The sequence below is a fragment of the Gadus macrocephalus genome, chromosome 8 (genome assembly GCF_031168955.1).
Source record: "Gadus macrocephalus chromosome 8, ASM3116895v1".
Taxonomy (NCBI): domain Eukaryota; kingdom Metazoa; phylum Chordata; class Actinopteri; order Gadiformes; family Gadidae; genus Gadus; species Gadus macrocephalus.
The window spans coordinates 14,705,859-14,723,764 of NC_082389.1; the positions used below are offsets into that span (position 1 = coordinate 14,705,859).

Below are 17,906 nucleotides of genomic sequence, written 5' to 3' on the forward strand. Positions count from 1 at the left end.
ATTCAGAGTCCATACTTATTGTCCTGTATGGTGCTATAGTTTATCTAGTATTCCATTGTGTCAAGAGTTATATAGTTGATCATTCTGTCACACACACTGCAGTCCCGTATGGTGTTTACTGTTCTATAGCATTATATTGTGTCAATAGTGGCCTGTATGGTTCTATAGGTCGTTCTGTTACTGTATGGTGTGTAGTGTTATATAGTGTTATACTGTTTTAAGTGCTCTATAGAGATATATGTAACAAGGTCCATGCTACATGCCATCTAGTTGGCTGCCACACTCCACCTAGGTGACTTCTATTGGGCTTCCCAAGACCAAAGGACACAGGGTGGTGGTGTTGGAAGACTGGTTTATTGTAAAGGTTGGTTGAAAAATATACATGGATAGGTGTTCCATGTTGCCATGTATGTGTGGAGATGGCTGGTTGAACATGTGCATACTGATTACTGAATGTGCAACAGGAGAGCAGGTGGTATGTAGTTCTGCAGTTGGTTGAAACGCTGCAACCATGTTTCATTCCACATTGGTCGGATCCCAGCACACGTGTCTCCCATCATGCAACTGGGTCAGTTCTTCCATGTCCGCGTCCTCGAGCTGAAACCCAAACACCTAGGAGAGGATCAGAGATGACATGAGGGCAATACATGACGTACTTGTGAGATCATAACAAAGCAAACCGCAACATTATATTGTATGTTTGATGTCAATTAATCTATACTTACGTCACAGTTTTCTCGTACTCTTTCAATTTTGGTAGATTTGGGTGTCGTGACAACCTCGTTCTGAGGAGAGCCACAGTGTGAGGTGTGATGTGAATATGGATCAAATGTACACAACTGCAATACACTTTTGAAATGAACAGAAAACCATAATTTAATTATATCAATGATATCAGGGTTATCAAGGTGTCCATCAAGCATCAGAAAATCAAAGCATTTCAGTTTACCGTTATCCTATCAAAACTCTTTATGAGCTGCCTTTGAGATGTATATAAATTACTCTTTGACCTTTCCCTGACAATATATGTGGAAGGTGTCAAGCGGATACATTCCTCTGTGATATGCTGTGGTTATTCTACGCTTTGGGATCCTGTCGTCCATCACACATCATAGACATCATAGAGACCATTACCTGTATGTTCCAGCGGATGCAGATCTGGGCAGGCGTGCGTCCGTACTTCTCTGCCAGTTGGAGGACGGTTGGGTCCCCCAGAGCTTGCCCCTTGGCCAGGGGGCAGTACCCCTGAAACACAATGCCCTCCTCACGGCAGTACTCCACCAGCTGCCTGGGCTGTTGGTACACGTGGTACTCCACCTGGTAGGACAACCACACACACACACGCACGCACACGCACGATTAGACCAATTATGTGTGCCACCGGTCTTATCTTGTTTGCATAGCGATTTCCACCTGATAACAATTATGGCCCACAGAATAGCCTCTGAAATGGTGTGTATGATGGCCGTTACTTGGTTGGCGTGTGGCACTGCACCGCAGTCTTCCTTTAACTGTTGCAGGTGATGGATCATAAAGTTGCTCACTCCAATGGAACGGCACCGCCCTGCAGAGATGCAGAGACAGGTCTGACTGGTTCACGCTTTCCACATCAAAACTGTTTGAATATCATTGATTTAATATCACTTTAAATACTTTGTAGCATAATAATGCACTTCATTTCTATAGCACCTATTCAAACGTGCGATGATAACATTAGTAATCTTTGGAAAGTGATTTTAAGTGACTTCCCCTAACAGGAGCGAGGCTAGGGTAATTCGGCAAGTCAATGGAAGCGGACTTGTCCCTCTGGACGCACAATAATGAATTAGTCATTTCATTTTCAATGTTAAGGGTGTGGGACCGGGACCATAGGCCTAGGCTCATTTGTGTGATTGGTCAGGCTAATGATAAGTGCTAATAGGTAAATTAGGTGTGAGTTGACCCCTCATTGTAGATATCCCACCTTAAAAACATCAAGTTACGAATGTAGGCTTTTTTTTTTTTTATATGTGATTATCTACAGATTGACTGGAAACCTTTCATTTTGACAATACACACTGGATGCCAACAACACTAAAACTAACCCAAATGGAGGAAAATACCGATTTTGATGACCATGCACTTTGTTTTAAAGCCATACATTTGTGCGACAAATATAAATTGGCATACATGAACATAGAAATTACGTTTTACATAGTTTAAATTGTTTAATTTAGTGTAAGGTTCCTTGCCTAGTTTCTCTAGTTCCTCCAGGGCTCTCCAGCTCTCTGCTCGCATTTCCCTGTTGGAACGGCCTGGCTGCATGCTGTCCGGCCAATGCAACATGTACATGTCTGTTACAGAGAGACCAACAAATGAAACAACAACCTTTTGGTAAGATCCACATTTTCATCAGAGGATGTGTAAAGATGATGATGATGCAACAGCAGAAGAAAATGTTGAATGGCGTGTAGAATGCGGAATGATGTGTAAGCTGGAATGCATATGATACAAATTTAAATGAAAACAAGACATTAGGCTAGTACATAAGTAATAAGTAGTAATTATACCTACTATAACCTTTTTATAAAGGACCTTTTCCAACAACCACTTCCAAAATGCTGGGGTAAAGTAAAGCACAGATAAATGCAGCAATAATTCGGGCAGGTACTTATTTGCCACTTTAATACAAATAGGCCTACTGCACAACAAAAAAAATTAAGAGGATAAAGGGCACATTGAGAGGATTGTTATAAAAAGGCTGGACAACTGAAAATATGGTGACCTGCAGGCAGCACATACCGAAATAGTCTATTCCCATTCGAGTACATGATGCGAGACAGGCTTCCATAGCCGAATCATAGCCGTAGTCCAAGGGCCACAGTTTGTTGGTGATCCAAAGCTCACTTCTTGGCACGCAACTTTCTTGGATGGCGACGGCGAGCTGCTCCTCGATACCGCTGTACTTTGACGCGTCAAGGTGGCGTATCCCGCATTCTCGGAGCGCGTAGACAAATGCCTCGTAAGAGTATCCACCAAAGGGTGATGTGCCTGGGGAAGGAAATTACAGGTAAAGACACTTCATCAGCACCTTAAATACTCGAGTAATAGCCTACGAGTTCCGTAATGCCATTGCACACCTATTCCAAGTATTGGCATCTTTTTCCCATTGGAAAGCGTTACTGTTGGACAGTTGAAAGCTAGTTTCGAAATCATACTTGGCCTCAAATGGCTTTGGTCTACTATTATATAGGCCTAGTGGTTCAACTAGTTGAACTATGGGCGCAACATCCGGCATTCCAGCTAAAGGCTGCCTTTGTCTGATGACTTGAGTCGTAGAACATCAATATCACCGATCTAGTAGTGTGTTATATTTTCCAATGTATACCCTTTTTGAACTGTCTGGAAAATATGCTGCATGTTCTATGAAGCATTTCTAGCACAATAATCGAACGAAAATGCGTTAGTTCTTATAAGTTAGATTTTTCGAAATACGAAACCATTATTTATGACATAATAAAATGAAAATACAATCATCCATTTTTCAAACTTAGCAAGCGTGGTACAGACTAGTGCGTCGGTGTAACCTGCTGCTAAGGCATCGGCCGTCTCCCAGAAACCCATTCTCAAGAAAAGAGAAAAAGCCACAAAAACGTTCGACATTAAGGCAAGGCAAGGCAATTTTATTTGCATAGCACATCAAGCAATTCAATGTGCTTTACTGAGAAAAAGACAACAGTATAATGTATAGTGAAGAAATACATGCAAGCAATATAACGAAAGACCATCAATGAAATCACACATGTACTATAAAATTGAAAGGGATAGGAAGGAATAAAAAGGTCCATCCGTAACATTTCAGATATGACATTAACATTTTTGTTTTGGGACCTCAGTGATCTGGCTGGTGCTGTATTAATATGTCATGTATATAATTTGGTCCAATGCCATTAGGTGCTTTAAAAACAAGAAGTAGAGCTTTATAATCAATTCTATAAATAACAGGAAGCCAGTGTAAGGACCTTAGGATAGGTGTGATGTGCTCACTCCTTTTAGTCCTATTTAGCACCCTAGCAGCAGCATTTTGTATAGTTTGTAGTTGCTTTATAGTTTTCTGGGGAATCCCAGTTAAAATGGCATTACCGTAGTCTATCCTGCTTGAAATAAAAGTGTGAATACTTTTAATACCTATAATATAAAGAATATATAGAATGAAATGTAACAGAACAAACTAATGCACGTGCATTTAATAATTTAGTAATGTTACGTTTAGAATATCTTGGGGACAGATACACACGCCTCAGTGTTATTCCACAGCTTGTTTGGGTTACTTCACATGACTAGGGTCCCAGCTCACATGTCTCCCATCATGCAACTTGCCCAGTGCTGCCATGTCCTCTTCGTCCAGTTGGAAGCCAATCACCTGCCGTGGCAACCAGGAGGAGAATGGCAGCAGTGGGAGTGAGCATATGACTATTAGGTCATGAGGTGACTGCCAAACCCCGCCGAGCCCGTCGCAGCTCCCTCGTAACTTTTAAAGGGGACATATTATACCACCAGGTGTGAGTGTGATTAGCCATTACAAGCCATTTTGAAAATGTGTAGCTTTTGACATCACAGGTGGTGATGCGTGTCAACCTAGATGTGTGCTGGATAGTGTGTGTAGCTACATGCAAAGGTTTGGTTGTGTTGTTAACCTACTTGGCAGTTCTCTTCTATCCTCTCCTTTTTGGTAGATTTGGGTATTGTGACGACTCCATTCTGAAAGGAAATAAAAGATCACATTCATCACAAAATTAAGTTGGAACGCCTTATTAAAAAAACAAATGTGGTATGTTTTTGAAGCCATATCTACCTGTATGCTCCAGCGGATGCAGATCTGGGCAGGCGTGCGTCCGTACTTCTCTGCCAGTTGGAGGACGGTTGGGTCCCCCAGAGCTTGCCCCTTGGCCAGGGGGCAGTACCCCTGAAACACGATTTCCTCCTCACGGCAGTACTCCACCAGCTGCCTGGGCTGTTGGTACACGTGGTACTCCACCTGGTAGGACAACCACACACACACACACACACACACACACACACACACACACACACACACACACACACACACACACACACACACACACACACACACACACACACACACACACACACACACACACACACACACACACACACACACACACTTTAAGAATAGGACGTTGCATGCATGCTTTTAACATCACCTGTGTAATTGCAATCTTCTAATCTTCTATCCTTCTCCCCGCTTCTTTGATTTTTGCTTGTTTTACTTTTGAACCGGTCGAATAACAGGCCTTGGTTGGCTTCTACCTCCTCAAGGTGAATGTAAAGTTCTTCTGCTTTGAAAGTTTCTCTCCTCTTTCGAGCCTTGTCCCTCATTTTGCAAAAGTCCTTCCCTGTTTCCGGAGGGTGTGATATAGTGTGTCATTTCACGTGAGCAATTAATTAATTTAACAATTACGCAATAGGCTGTTTAGCAATACAGCATATGTTGGCCTAGGCCTAATCAATTGTGTTTTAATATTGTTAGCAATCATATTAGTGTAGTCTATTCTTTTCGTAGGCTACTCTGCTTTTGGCCTTGATGGGGAGATATTTTTTGCTGCAACAAAATATACTGTTTCAGCTAACAACATTCCTGCATCTTTCCCTCCTGCAGAGCCCATTTCAGCACGGTGTCATTTGTACAGTTAGTTACAAGCCTACAAACATCGTTAGAGCGGTGCACACGCCTTAAATCTTAAGAGGAGTTTTGTGAAACACAGACATTTTTTACGAACGTTCTATCATTCAGAGATTCGTACAAGCGTGGATCCATCATTATCGGGAAACTGGGCCCTGTCTAGTACGCTTTTGTTATAATCATTTATTTGAATTTGATATACAAAACTGTATTTATGATTATACTCGGTGGAATCCTTACTTGGTTAACATGTGGTAACACACTACAGTCCTCCTTGAGCTGTTCTAGGTGAGGGACCAAAAAGTTGCTGACTCCAATAGCACGGCACACCCCTACAGAGAGAACAGTGGTGTTAAGTGCGTCACGTGACCTGGTTCATCTTAAGTTCTATCCAATATTGTAGACCTGTACTTGAATACACATGAGGCAAGGTGAACCAACATTGTTTTGTTTGGACTTTTACGTGAAGCTTACCCTGGTCATAAAGCTCCTGAAGGGCTCTCCAGGTCTCTGCTCGGACCTCCCTGTTGGAGAGGCCATTTTGCTGACCCTCAGGCCAATGCATCAGGTACAAGTCTGGAAAGAGGAGAGAGAACCAGAGTTAGAATGGATACAGTGAGGGAACAAAGGATGTATGAAATACAGGAACATAGGGTCGAGTGAGGAACAAAATGATGAGTAAAGTAATGAAAGGGAATTCAAGGGTTTTTACTACTACCTTTAAGGAATTTAGCAGACTATTATGTCCCAAGCAATTTATAGAACACCACTAATGAGCAGGTTTTCCATCATTCTCTATAATGTCTATAGTTCAAGTCTCAGACGGCATTCCATGGAAAGCTTATCCGATGTTCTGTTCCACCAGTATGTATAATATTCAGGCCTGGGGACCAGGGTGTCACAAGGCAGTAGCACCCCGAGAGATTTCAGGTTTGTTCAGATCGACATACATCTACGGTATGTGCAGGGGATAGATGTCTTCAGGCTTAAAAAGGTTAGCCCCGGCTTTTACATTCCTTTATTCAAATTCTAAATAAAAGTCTCAAACTTTATTAGCTGGTTTTGTTATCTTTCTTTGTTTTGTTCCACGACATAATTTTGCGTCACGATCAGGATTTGACCCAGGCATAGCCTACTGGTGGCACTGAACATCGGATGACCTTTCTACTCCACCCGTTTTCCACCCTTATCTCATTCATATAGCAAATAAGGCATGATATTGATTATAAGCCTTCTAAGAGTATCGTAAAATTCCCCCACACTACCATCAAATATAAAAATTAAATACGGGCTGACTTTTATTTTAAATGAATGAATTAACTCGAATACCAAAATAGTCCACACCCATCCGAGAGCAGGAGTCAAGACAAGACTGCTTGGCCGCTTTGTATCCATAGTCGCCATGCCAGAGTTTGTTGGTGAGCCAAAGGTCGCTCCTGGGAACCCCACTCTCTCTGATGGCTGTGCCCAGTTGTTCCTCACAGCCGTACCGCTTTGCGGTGTCAATATGCCGCACGCCGCACTTTTTGAGCGCATGTAGAATCGCTTCATGGCTGTACCCTCCTCTATGTGAGGTCCCTTGAGAGATAATGTCGAGTCAGTTAGTCAACAGTAGGGATCAGGTTAGTTCTGCAGTGTAGTCAAACGTTTGAGACCATCGAAGAGGTCTACCATCATGCACAACACCTACGTTGCAAAGAATCAATCTAAAAAATAAAAAGACAGAGGCAACAAAAGGAGACTACAATAAGAGATGAGCCAAATACAATTTACCTAGCCCAAGTATTGGTATCTGTAGCCCATTAGATAGCGTCACCTTAGGAAATACCGACGATGCCATATTTTGGGAACTGACTATTACACTGAATTTCATGAATTTAATTCATATAACACCGTTTAGCTGTTCATATTATACTGGTTAAAACAAACACTACTTCCGTAGTAGTCTACCTAATCCAAAAAGGTTTTGGGTGAGAATCATCTCTGTTGAATCAGAACTCAACCTGTGCAGTGACTTTCCGGTTGCGCCCACTAGGGGAGGAGCTACTAGACGTCGCAGACGGGACACTGCAAAGGTTTACTGTTTTGCAACTAAATAACACGTGGGCGAGAATCACATCGAGTACTGGTTGGTAAAATTAACATGAGCTTATTTGTGATGAATGATAAACTATTCGTTTTCATTACACACAAAATAAAGTATTTTAATGACGGGAGTACGATGATTCCTAACACTACCGCAAGCTGTTAGCTGGTTAGCCAATAGCAGAGCTGCTCTTCCATCCGCTTTCTGGTGCCTTTCAACAAACTGTGGAATCTATATATAATGCTAAATCAACAGTGACGACAAAATGAGGTAAATGTTCTAAAGGTTGCATGGTAATACTGATCTTGTCTGCGATTATCTATATATCTTCCAGTAACCCATGTGTTAGTATTGCTCGGACTCACGAGTGCACTCTCTCCCATAACACAGGGTCCCCCGTGCCTGCATCAACCTCAGGAGAATTCATTTAGTTTGGCCTCTCCTGCTGCTGCTCTTGGTCGGTGCGGCTCTTACCGCTCTCCTGCCGCCCGCCGAAGAGCAGAGCCGCACCAATGATGTTCTTGGGGTGTTACGAAGAGCAGCAGCCAACAAACCCTTACCTGACAATCATGTCTACAGTACAGAAGAAACGGAGGAGAAATTTACTATTGTCATTCAGACCTTTAACCGAACAGACATTCTTCTTAAATTGCTAAACCATTACCAGGCAATGCCTCATCTCCAGAAAATAATCATAGTCTGGAATAATGTCGGAGAGCAGACGCCCCAAAAGCTTTGGAACTCCCTGGGACCACATCCTGTGGAGGTGATCTTCAAGGAGCAGAGTACCAACCAAATGCGAAACCGACTTCAAGTATTTCCGGAGATTGATACAGATGGTAAGTGCATACGAGTCTTGATTAAATTGTTTTGAAGCTGTGTTAATGCCTCTGCAAGCGTTGTTTTATTCGGCTCCCTGTTGACCTGCTCTCACCTCTGCCGAATTGTTAGCTGTGTTGATGCTGGATGATGACACCCTGGTCAGTGTCCCGGACATCAGTTTTGCTTTTTCTGTCTGGAAGGTAATTCCTGTAGAATAGTTCAAACATAACTTTTAATTTGTCACTGGAACCAATGCATAAGTATGTTGGTTTGATGGCCATGTATCTATGTGCTCCACAGCAATTTCCCGATCAAATTGTTGGGTTTGTACCTCGAAAACACGTGGTCACAGCAGGAGGAACCTATACCTATGGTAGCTTTGAGCTGCAAGATCCAGAGATTGGTGGAGGAGACAGGTAGGACATGATTTAAGACAATCATATAGGAATATATATAGCCATTCTGTAATAAGGCTGACTGTCTACAAACTGCAAACTAATATTTGCATATATGGTTGTGTTACCCCTGTATTAAGTTACCATGAAACCGGCGTTCTTTGCACATTTCTCACTGTTCGTTCGTGGCAGGTACTCCATGGTGCTGATCGGTGCTGCTTTCTTCCACGGCCGCTACCTGCAGCTCTTCCAGGACCAACCTCAAGCAGTGCACCAGCTGGTGGACGAAACACAAAACTGCGACGACATCGCCATGAACTTCGCCGTTTCCCTCTATTTAGCGCAACAGCCGAGGTCGTTCCAGGGCATGCCGAGGTCAAAGGGCATCGTGGCCAGCCGGCCGTCGGGGGTGTTCGTCAAACCCGTGGACTTCCGTAACCTAGAGAAGGAGGCGGGCAGTGGGTACCTGGGGATGTGGCATCGGCCCGAACACCTCCTCCAGAGGTCCTACTGTCTGAACAGGCTGGTGCAGATCTACGGCTCAATGCCCCTCTGCTTCTCCAACCTCATGCTCTGCCAGTTTGGATTCCCCAGCTACGCTAACCACAAGAATAAAGGCTGACGTCGGGGATGCCGTAGTGGTGTGATGGCAAGCCGCTGGGGCCATCACGGAAAGAAGGACTCGAGGAACACTCTTGTAAGTGTAGGGGCCTTGACTGTCAGGGTCGGAGTGGGGGTTTCGGTTTTCAAGACTCAAGGTTTGGGGCTTTTATTTGTGTTTTCAACACAGGATACAGATAAGGAATGCAGGATACACTCAGAGATTGTTTTGCCACGCTTATTTTGCCAATTTCTCAAGAATTAATTAAGAATTGTTGAGAGCTGATTAGAAGGATACCTCAGTGAAGATACAAAGTGGTGATAAAATGGGAAATGTTTCATCCTTTGACATCTTCAGGGAAAATATAGAACTATAAACACTGCCTGTTCATATTCTTGACTGTGTTTCTCAGTCAAAAGACACACAAAAAATCTGATGGATGGAACTGATCAATTAAGTCTTGATGATCTGTTGTTGCCTCAGTGGAAATACAGGAGTAACAAGAAGCAGTTTTGAAAGATGGACGCAAACAAACCTGTTCGGTCTAAGAGGGTCATTAGTGTTAACATACATGTTAAGCTTTGACAATATCTCAAATAAGAGTTTGTTGCCTGTTTTGCCTTTCTAACAAAATGAGGTACATTTTCTGTAAGGTAAATTTTTTATACTTGAATCCATTTCAACAAGCATTTTTGTTAAGTCTCCATAATATTAAGATTCATCTTGAATGAACTGGTCTAATAAATTACCTGCCATATTTATAAATGTATGATTGCAATGTAGTTAAGAAATGCTTCAACGGTTTTTGGTCCTGTAATGCAAGGATAGCTCATAAACCTGTCAATTTGTTAACTATTCAGAAGTTTAATAAGCTATTAACTGACAATTACATGGATTATATGATTTTGATTAATGCATGCAAATGTATACCTCAATTTATGCTGGATGTTATTAAATAAACTAAAGTTATTGAAATTCCTTAAAGGGGGTTATCTTTCCAAGTATGTGTAATACACCAATACAAATGATTTCTAAATTGGAATATAAATAACTCAACATGTTCAACCATCATGAGCAGCTCATAACATTAGAAATGGGAACTATCACCTTCATGTGGAAGTAACACTTTTATTGAATGATACCAATACTGATAACTAACTCTCAGATCAAGATTGAAAGGATTGTTTGCCTAGGGACAGGATAAAAAGTCAGTCTGAAACTATTCCAGACTTTATTGTCAATGTTGTTGTGAAATGCAAACCAAGATGTGGGGAGAAAGGGATTTTGTTTGTTTCAGAATTAATTAAAAGCCAGAATTGTTCAGTTGTCAACCGATTTGACAACATAAGCAGTAACAACACTTGAGTGTTCCGTTTCTGCAGCAGTCACTCTAAATTACACCCATTGTGGATAATCCCATTGTTCTAAACTTTGTTAAAGACTTCACATATACATTTAGTGTTACAAATGTCACAGAAAATGCAACCCCTCATTATTCTGTTATGATAGCACACAAATAAAATGAGATAAATACCCTTTCAATGCTAATTTGACATGAACTTGTTAAATAGTATACAGCAAGAAAACATCTAGCCAGTAGTGCATCCAGTTCTCCTAATTTTATTATTTAATCAGCTTCCGATTGGTTTGTATTGTAAAACTCCTGCAAAACATTTGTAGGCTATAGTAGCCAATCATCATAATCCTCATGTCCTTCCATAACAACCTCTTTCATGGTTTTCCACAGTGGGATTGATGATGGTTTTAAAAGCCTGCAATGAACACAAACATTTTTCAGACTGAATCCCAGAGTTCAGATTTAAGTGTCCATAACCTCCTTCTTGGAGCTGGTCCCTGGTCTTATTCTGCACCAATAACAGCAATCAAACCTTGTTGACCAACACCAGTTATCTCATCCCTCCCTCAGCCTCTTGATCTCTCCTGTTACCAGTGCAACAACCTCAGTCATGAAACCAATACAGCTGTGTAAACACAACATGATCAGTTCACTGGCCGTCTCAGACGTTAGGGAACGTGTGGGTGGGGTGACCCCACCCGAGGGTGCATGGCTGTGTAGGGGCCTCACAGAGACCCTGGTCCGCTGCCTGGCCGCCTCCCACCGTTACCAGGGGAACGGATGCTATGCCAAAGCTTCACAAACGGCTCCCTGTTCCTCCAGATCACTTTGTGACCGTATGCGACGTACCATCTGCATCAGAAACCGTCAGATAGAGAGGAGATTACTAAACATATCTACCTCAGGGAATTATTACAGAAAAAAAGGTTAACTTGTTTACTTAGCATGTAAACTTTTGAGATAATAGTAGGAACACCCATAGGGAATTTCAACTCTTTCAGTTTTCTATGATACATCTTTCGACTTTTAGGTTATTATTGGATTTGTTTCCAAATCCAATAATAACATCATTGTTATCAATATGTTACTAATATGTATTCTAATAATGTTTGCTACCTAGGCATGACACTCACACTCCAAAAAGAGCCCCTCCCAGGTGAGCTGCATGATCCAAATACCGCCAGCCCATAACCAGTCCCGCTGTGTCTATGGCGATGAGGGCTTTCAAGGCCTGGAGACAGAATAACAGAGGCAGGATGACAGACAAGCGCAGCAGTGCATTGAGCAATTTAAATGTCAACAAGTGAATCTACTCCGTCAATGGGCTACTTTAAATGGGAACACACACACTCGCGCTCAATTTGAAGGTTACACACACTTTAAATCCTGATACATGTCAACATATTACATACACACTCTGACGCAGTCCCCCTTGGTGTATGTCACCTTACATTCCCTGCTGTAAACGTGACCATGGGAAGGAGAATTATGCCGAGTTTGGCCTCTGGCACCTTGGCGCACACCGCTGCCAGCACGGTCATCACCGCACCGGACTGGAGTTCAAACAACAAGAGCACATCAGATAGTATTTTAGGAGAAAAGCTTTATTGGTATCGTTTTGTATTTCCTTTTCTAACCTATCATAAAATGAGGTTTGGTGGGTCAAACCGCTAGTGCGCTTACCATGGAGGCTTTACACCTTGAAGCGACCCAGGTTCGATTCAAACCTGTGGTCCTATGCTACAGGTCATTCTCTCTCTAAAAAGATATGATGAGGTCATCAAGGATGGCTTACCGCTCCTAATGAGGGATACAGCCGACCAGTGGCTGTCTTACAGCAGTAGCTAACCATGTTGGAGATCGCACCTGCAACAAGACAAAAATAAACAGGTGTGTGAGCTGAGGCCGGCAGGTAGCATCCAAACATTTACACAGCAATCACCAACACGTAAGAAATACTACCATCTGTCGATCCAATCCACCTCCTGTAATCAAATTTAAATGTAGAAATGACTGACTACTTTAACACAAATATAGTGACGTCTTTTATGATTGATGTTTTTGTTTGATGAAAAGTCACTTTTTCTCCTTTTCTCTTCTCTTTCTGCTAGAGGAGTTGAGGCAATTCAAAAAGATACAAGTCTAACTTGACTAAAACAGGAGGCAGAGCACTGGATTAAATTAATTTTCTATTTGACTAGATACCCTTGGAACATGCAAGTGATGTAAGTGAACCCAACCAGCGAGCCAATATGCATTTTCAAAACAAAAGTCTCCCCAAAAACTGCTCCGACACAGAATGCCGTTATCACCCACAGTACCACTGTGCTCGTATATGTACGATAATTACGTGTTTTTATGATATCACCAATATTTGCTTCCTAGCAGGGGAGTATTCGTACCAGCGGAGAGGTAGACGGCGATGAACTGCTCCCTGCCCAGGAGGGAGACGATGCTGGTGGAGAAGGTCCACAGCACGTACATGTTGGCCACCATGTGGAAGACGGAGTAGTGGCTGAAGGAGGAGAGAACCATGGGAAGGCACCGCGTCTCTGAACGCAGAGGATGAAGTAGAACATCAACAATGGGCAAACGTGTGCTATTCTGTTATTATTCACTATTGATTCACTATTCACTGTTATTATTCACTATTGATTCGCTATTAATTCACTGCTTTGGGCCTTTTCCAAAGCACTGGATTTGCCATAAGGACCTGGTAGATGGAGTGACAGGTAGGACTTTGAAACAGGGGGATTGAACCAAGTCCCTTTCGGCTTCGGGAAAACACCACAGTGGAGTATAGTGTAGAATTAGTGACGACATGCTGGTTAACGTATTACCATACACTTTTCCCAATACATTGTAAACCAATGCTTCTTATACAAAACCTATCGAAGTCTTCGATTATAATACCTTCACCAAGTCTGTTCCTGTTCTTTCTCTCGATCTTTGGTATTTTATGTAACTATTTTCTAAAATGCCCTATGTCTAAAGGAACTGAACACAGATCCAACTCACTGGCGGCTGGGTTGGCCGTGAAGTATTTGATCATGGTTCTTTGCAAAGATGGGATTCTCCAGCAGCACAGCACGAGGGCATTGACCGCTATAATACCTAGAGAGAGCAAGAAGGACAAGCACTGATGACCCTAACCAATGCTGAGTGTTGATGTTTAATCAATTCATTCCAATAAACTGTTACTATAATATTTTCATAAATGACAATTTTTTCTGACTAACCAAGTGGTCAGAAAAAACATTTTAGTACCAGATTTATGAAAAGCAATAAGGCACGGGAGGCCATGGTTTGCAGTGCTTTTAGGACAGCTATTGGGAATAAAATAGTTTTCATTCATCTTTTATGGATGCATTTCCATACCATTTCAGACATTTTCTCGACTTCAGGCAAGAAGTGTGGTCATAAATTAGAATAACATCCAACCGAGTCACAGTGTGTATTGTGTTCAGCATGGCGTACCAGCAGCGGTCCTCTGTCCCTCGGAAAAGCTGCTCCACAAGTCATCTGCCGAAGACAGCAGAAGGATCAGCTGCTTCTGGACACCGTTCAGCTGATTCCACCAGTTGTGCCAGTAGGTCATGTCCTCAGAACCCTGGAGCACACATTGACCGTATAACTTAAGACAACTTAATAATGAGATTTGTCTCAAAGTTTTGTTTGAAGAGCTGCAGACTCACCTTCAATTCTTTATTTGGTTTTGCCTCTTCCCTGACTGTGTAGAATCTCGACTTCAGGGACTCGTACTGCAATATGGCCGCCACACCGAAGGAACAGCCTGTAAACTAGCATGGAGTCAGACCAAAACAACTAAACCTTCCTATTGTACTAACAGGTACAACAGGCATTGTCCCCATATTTTGTTTGAAACTGGGACTGGACACATAACACAGCACGTACAGGTTAATAATACAAGTTGATGGAGTGGAAGAATACAAGAGTGTGACATACCCCTATTGTGAAAACAAACGGTTTAAAAAGCGTTGGTCGGGCCCTAGGAGAATGTGCTGGAGGTGGTGGAGGAGGAGATTTAACATTGACTGGCTCTCCTGCTTTGGAGGCGGCAAGCTCTGTCTCTTGGGAAACATTCCCTTTGTTTGTATCTGTTCTTTTGGCTTCCCGACGGAATGCACATCTTTGCTGGTTATGTGGGTTGAGTCTAGAACCAAGGTAGAAAATGTGCATTTGTTAATTGATGTAACAACAACACAAGCACGATATGTTTAATCGGACCTTCACCAGCAGGTCCGATTAAACATTTGACGACATTTGACAACCTCAACATCCATCTCTTTATTGTAAACAATCAATGACTACATATGCCTCAGGACACACTAAACGCTAAAAGTACAAAATAAAGTACATGATGCGACATACGTAAAAAAAAACATGATACAGGTGCTTTCAATGATAGTAGTAGATTTCGTAATTTCTAGGCATTTGCGTAGTACTTTATAATGTTGCTTCAACAAATCGCGGAGCTCATTAAACTACCTATTGCTAAGGAACTGTCAATGACGCTTTGCAGTTATTTAAACATTCATCGTTATGAGCTAACGTTATGTCACACTGATATTGAATAGGTATCAATTTGCACGCAAATGCAATTAAATCACTGTCGCCGTCAGCCCACACAATGTATGAAGAGTTATAGATTAGTTTACTTACCTGCTATCTCTAGGGGATGCCTTCGTACATCTGATAAACCCCGTTTTGGTCAAATGCATACATCCTCGCCACGCCATGTTTACAATGACCCCTGCAGTCAGTCGGAAAGCCCCTCCCACAACAGCAATTGAAAGATACACGTGACCTGTCTCAAGACAGCCCCCTTTTAGTCTAGCTTTGCGTGTCACGGTCGTTACAATATATTTTAGTTGAATGTAAAAGGGCTTTGCTGACCTCTAGTGGCGTATAAGTTAATAGACCCGAAAAAGAAATGTAGCTTGACTAGGCTGCTTGTAGACCAACTGTAAAAGGTTTCAAACATAGAGAAAAGTTACTATTCATTTACTTTTTAGTTATTTGCTAAAAATCTGAATTTGAGGATGTTTGGTGTGTGTGGGTAATCTTGAATGTACAATTGTGTTTGTTTAGGGAACTTTAGCTAAGCTTTCATTTTTTTATGCCCCCTGGACAAGTTCCAGTTAGATCCCAAGTTGGTCAGTGCTCCAGAAATAGGGGAAGAAGGTTGAATTTAAATTGAGGCAGCTGCACTGCAGTATCTGCAGTGGATATGCTCCCCTCCAGTTGACCTATCCCCTATATTCCCTATTATCATTGGGAAGAAAAAACAAACCTATACATAATGATGTGGATATTGTTGAACAATTCACGCAGGATGTGCAACTCCAGATACACAAATGAAAAGAATCATGAATAAACAACCATACAAACGATGACAGCGTTGCTAAATAGAAATACACAGGACAGATACAGGAGGCCCAGAGAGAGAGAGCGAGAGAGAGAGCGAGAGAGAGGGCGAGAGAGGGAGAGAAAGGGGGGCGGGGAGGGGAACAAAATGCTTCTGCTGGTGTGTGCATGTGAACTCCAAGGACACATTGCCAAGTAAGATGCAGTTGTAAGAAGCTGTGTGTGTGTGTGCATGCAGGCGCGCGTGTGTGTGTGTGTTTTTGTATGCGTGTGGTCAGGAGGATGGTGGGGCGGGGTAAGGACACAAAGGGAAGCAGAACAGGGAAGCAGAGGAGAAACAATAGGGACAGGGTGAAGCTCTGGCAGAAAGGGGGACAGTGGGGGAGATACGAGTGGAGGGGAGGATGGGAATCATTAATGTATGAGCGTCCCCAGGTGTCAGTTTAGCTATGAGCTGTCGGATGCTGGACGATTGGTAACAGTAAACATAAACACTACGCAACACACATGTTAAGACCCATGGGCACATGCCTGTACACGCATGCATACATGCATGCACACAAACACACCCAAGCAGGCATACTACACAACACACACACACACAGTGGCAACCCGGTACGGTGAGCGAACCACCTCCTCCCAAACAGGACACAACTTTGAGGGGAAAAAGCCAAAAAGGCATGTTTAATCCTTGACATAACAAAGTGTCTCAAAACAGAAATAACATAAAACCTGGGAGGAATCAGCGGTCCCCTCCTTCGTGGGTGGAATCCCGTCACCCACGAGGACCGGTCTCTCCGTGCAGGAGCTCCAGGGCTGGGAGAGCCCCGAATGAGTGGGGAAGCGGGCTATTTAAGCCCTGCTTCTCCACCTGTTCCTCAGGTGCTCTGAATCTCCTTAATTGGCACCGGCCGGGTTGCCACAACACACGCACACACACACACACACACACACACACACACACACACACACACACACACACACACACACACACACACACACACACACACACACACACACACACACACACACACGCACACCCACACACACACAGTAGTCTCAACAACATACTACAAACTAAAATACATTTGTTTGAATCTCAATGTAATATAAACAGTATATTGCATTAAAGTAACACATAATTTGTCAATTCAAAGTTCTAGCAAAACAATCAATATATATTCATATTGGATAACATTGCAGGGCATTTATCCATAATGATTTTATATTTGGGATACTTTTAATGGAACTATTTTGTATGAATCCAATAATTCATAATTATCTTAAATGATTATGATTCAACATCATTTTAATTAATGATCACCCTTGCATGACAGTGAAGTCTACAGAGGACGCTCGGTTGCCCTCGAATCGTTACACAGCTTTTTTTTTTTCGCTTCCCTAACGTTGGTGTCCTCTTTCAGGTCCTCTCATTGATCCATGGGCCCACAGACGCCAAGAGGTATTGTGCTGTAGGCAGCCACCTGCCACGGCACTGCCACGTGTTAAATAGATAAAAGTGCCACCATGTTTAAACTCTCCTACCACTCCGATACCAACCGGTCATTGCTTCT

At 42.5% G+C, this 17,906-nt stretch overlaps 4 protein-coding genes across 8 annotated transcripts; 1 reads left to right on the plus strand and 3 right to left on the minus strand.

The window, feature by feature from the left end:
- Positions 1 to 335: 335 nt before the first annotated feature.
- On the minus strand, positions 336 to 3,496 carry LOC132463290 (uncharacterized oxidoreductase ZK1290.5-like). The gene is made up of 7 exons (XM_060059347.1): positions 3,120 to 3,496; positions 2,782 to 3,030; positions 2,232 to 2,333; positions 1,473 to 1,564; positions 1,135 to 1,317; positions 726 to 785; positions 336 to 612 (listed from the first exon to the last, which is right to left on the minus strand). Exons 1-7 carry the CDS (start codon positions 3,193 to 3,195, stop codon positions 517 to 519), a joined length of 858 nt encoding a protein of 285 aa, XP_059915330.1. The 5' UTR covers positions 3,196 to 3,496; the 3' UTR covers positions 336 to 516.
- Positions 2,527 to 7,709, minus strand: LOC132463288 (uncharacterized oxidoreductase ZK1290.5-like). 3 transcript variants are annotated; one of them, XM_060059345.1, is made up of 9 exons: positions 7,457 to 7,608; positions 7,013 to 7,261; positions 6,158 to 6,259; positions 5,924 to 6,015; positions 4,835 to 5,017; positions 4,681 to 4,740; positions 4,304 to 4,402; positions 4,247 to 4,261; positions 2,527 to 3,030 (listed from the first exon to the last, which is right to left on the minus strand). In XM_060059345.1, the coding sequence occupies exons 1-7, from the start codon at positions 7,554 to 7,556 to the stop codon at positions 4,307 to 4,309; spliced, it is 882 nt and encodes a 293-aa protein (XP_059915328.1). In that variant the 5' UTR covers positions 7,557 to 7,608; the 3' UTR covers positions 2,527 to 3,030; positions 4,247 to 4,261; positions 4,304 to 4,306. The 3 variants fall into 3 exon arrangements, with proteins under 3 accessions (XP_059915328.1, XP_059915329.1, XP_059915327.1); XM_060059346.1 differs by lacking the exons at positions 2,527 to 3,030; positions 7,457 to 7,608 and adding an exon at positions 7,634 to 7,709 and having other exon boundaries at positions 3,635 to 4,261; XM_060059344.1 differs by lacking the exon at positions 2,527 to 3,030 and having other exon boundaries at positions 3,635 to 4,261.
- A 189-nt stretch (positions 7,710 to 7,898) lies between these two features.
- Positions 7,899 to 10,565, plus strand: extl2 (exostosin-like glycosyltransferase 2). The gene is made up of 5 exons (XM_060059342.1): positions 7,899 to 8,039; positions 8,160 to 8,608; positions 8,721 to 8,791; positions 8,892 to 9,007; positions 9,179 to 10,565. Exons 1-5 carry the CDS (start codon positions 8,035 to 8,037, stop codon positions 9,606 to 9,608), a joined length of 1,071 nt encoding a protein of 356 aa, XP_059915325.1. The 5' UTR covers positions 7,899 to 8,034; the 3' UTR covers positions 9,609 to 10,565.
- A 130-nt stretch (positions 10,566 to 10,695) lies between these two features.
- Positions 10,696 to 15,760, minus strand: LOC132463282 (presenilin-associated rhomboid-like protein A, mitochondrial). 3 transcript variants are annotated; one of them, XM_060059335.1, is made up of 10 exons: positions 15,628 to 15,760; positions 14,911 to 15,118; positions 14,640 to 14,744; positions 14,422 to 14,554; positions 13,963 to 14,058; positions 13,347 to 13,496; positions 12,740 to 12,810; positions 12,396 to 12,497; positions 12,078 to 12,175; positions 10,696 to 11,796 (listed from the first exon to the last, which is right to left on the minus strand). In XM_060059335.1, the coding sequence occupies exons 1-10, from the start codon at positions 15,702 to 15,704 to the stop codon at positions 11,670 to 11,672; spliced, it is 1,167 nt and encodes a 388-aa protein (XP_059915318.1). In that variant the 5' UTR covers positions 15,705 to 15,760; the 3' UTR covers positions 10,696 to 11,669. The 3 variants fall into 3 exon arrangements, 2 of the variants coding, with proteins under 2 accessions (XP_059915318.1, XP_059915319.1); XR_009526999.1 differs by having other exon boundaries at positions 11,745 to 11,796; positions 12,391 to 12,497; positions 15,628 to 15,758; XM_060059336.1 differs by lacking the exon at positions 10,696 to 11,796 and having other exon boundaries at positions 12,359 to 12,497; positions 15,628 to 15,758.
- Positions 15,761 to 17,906: the final 2,146 nt, after the last annotated feature.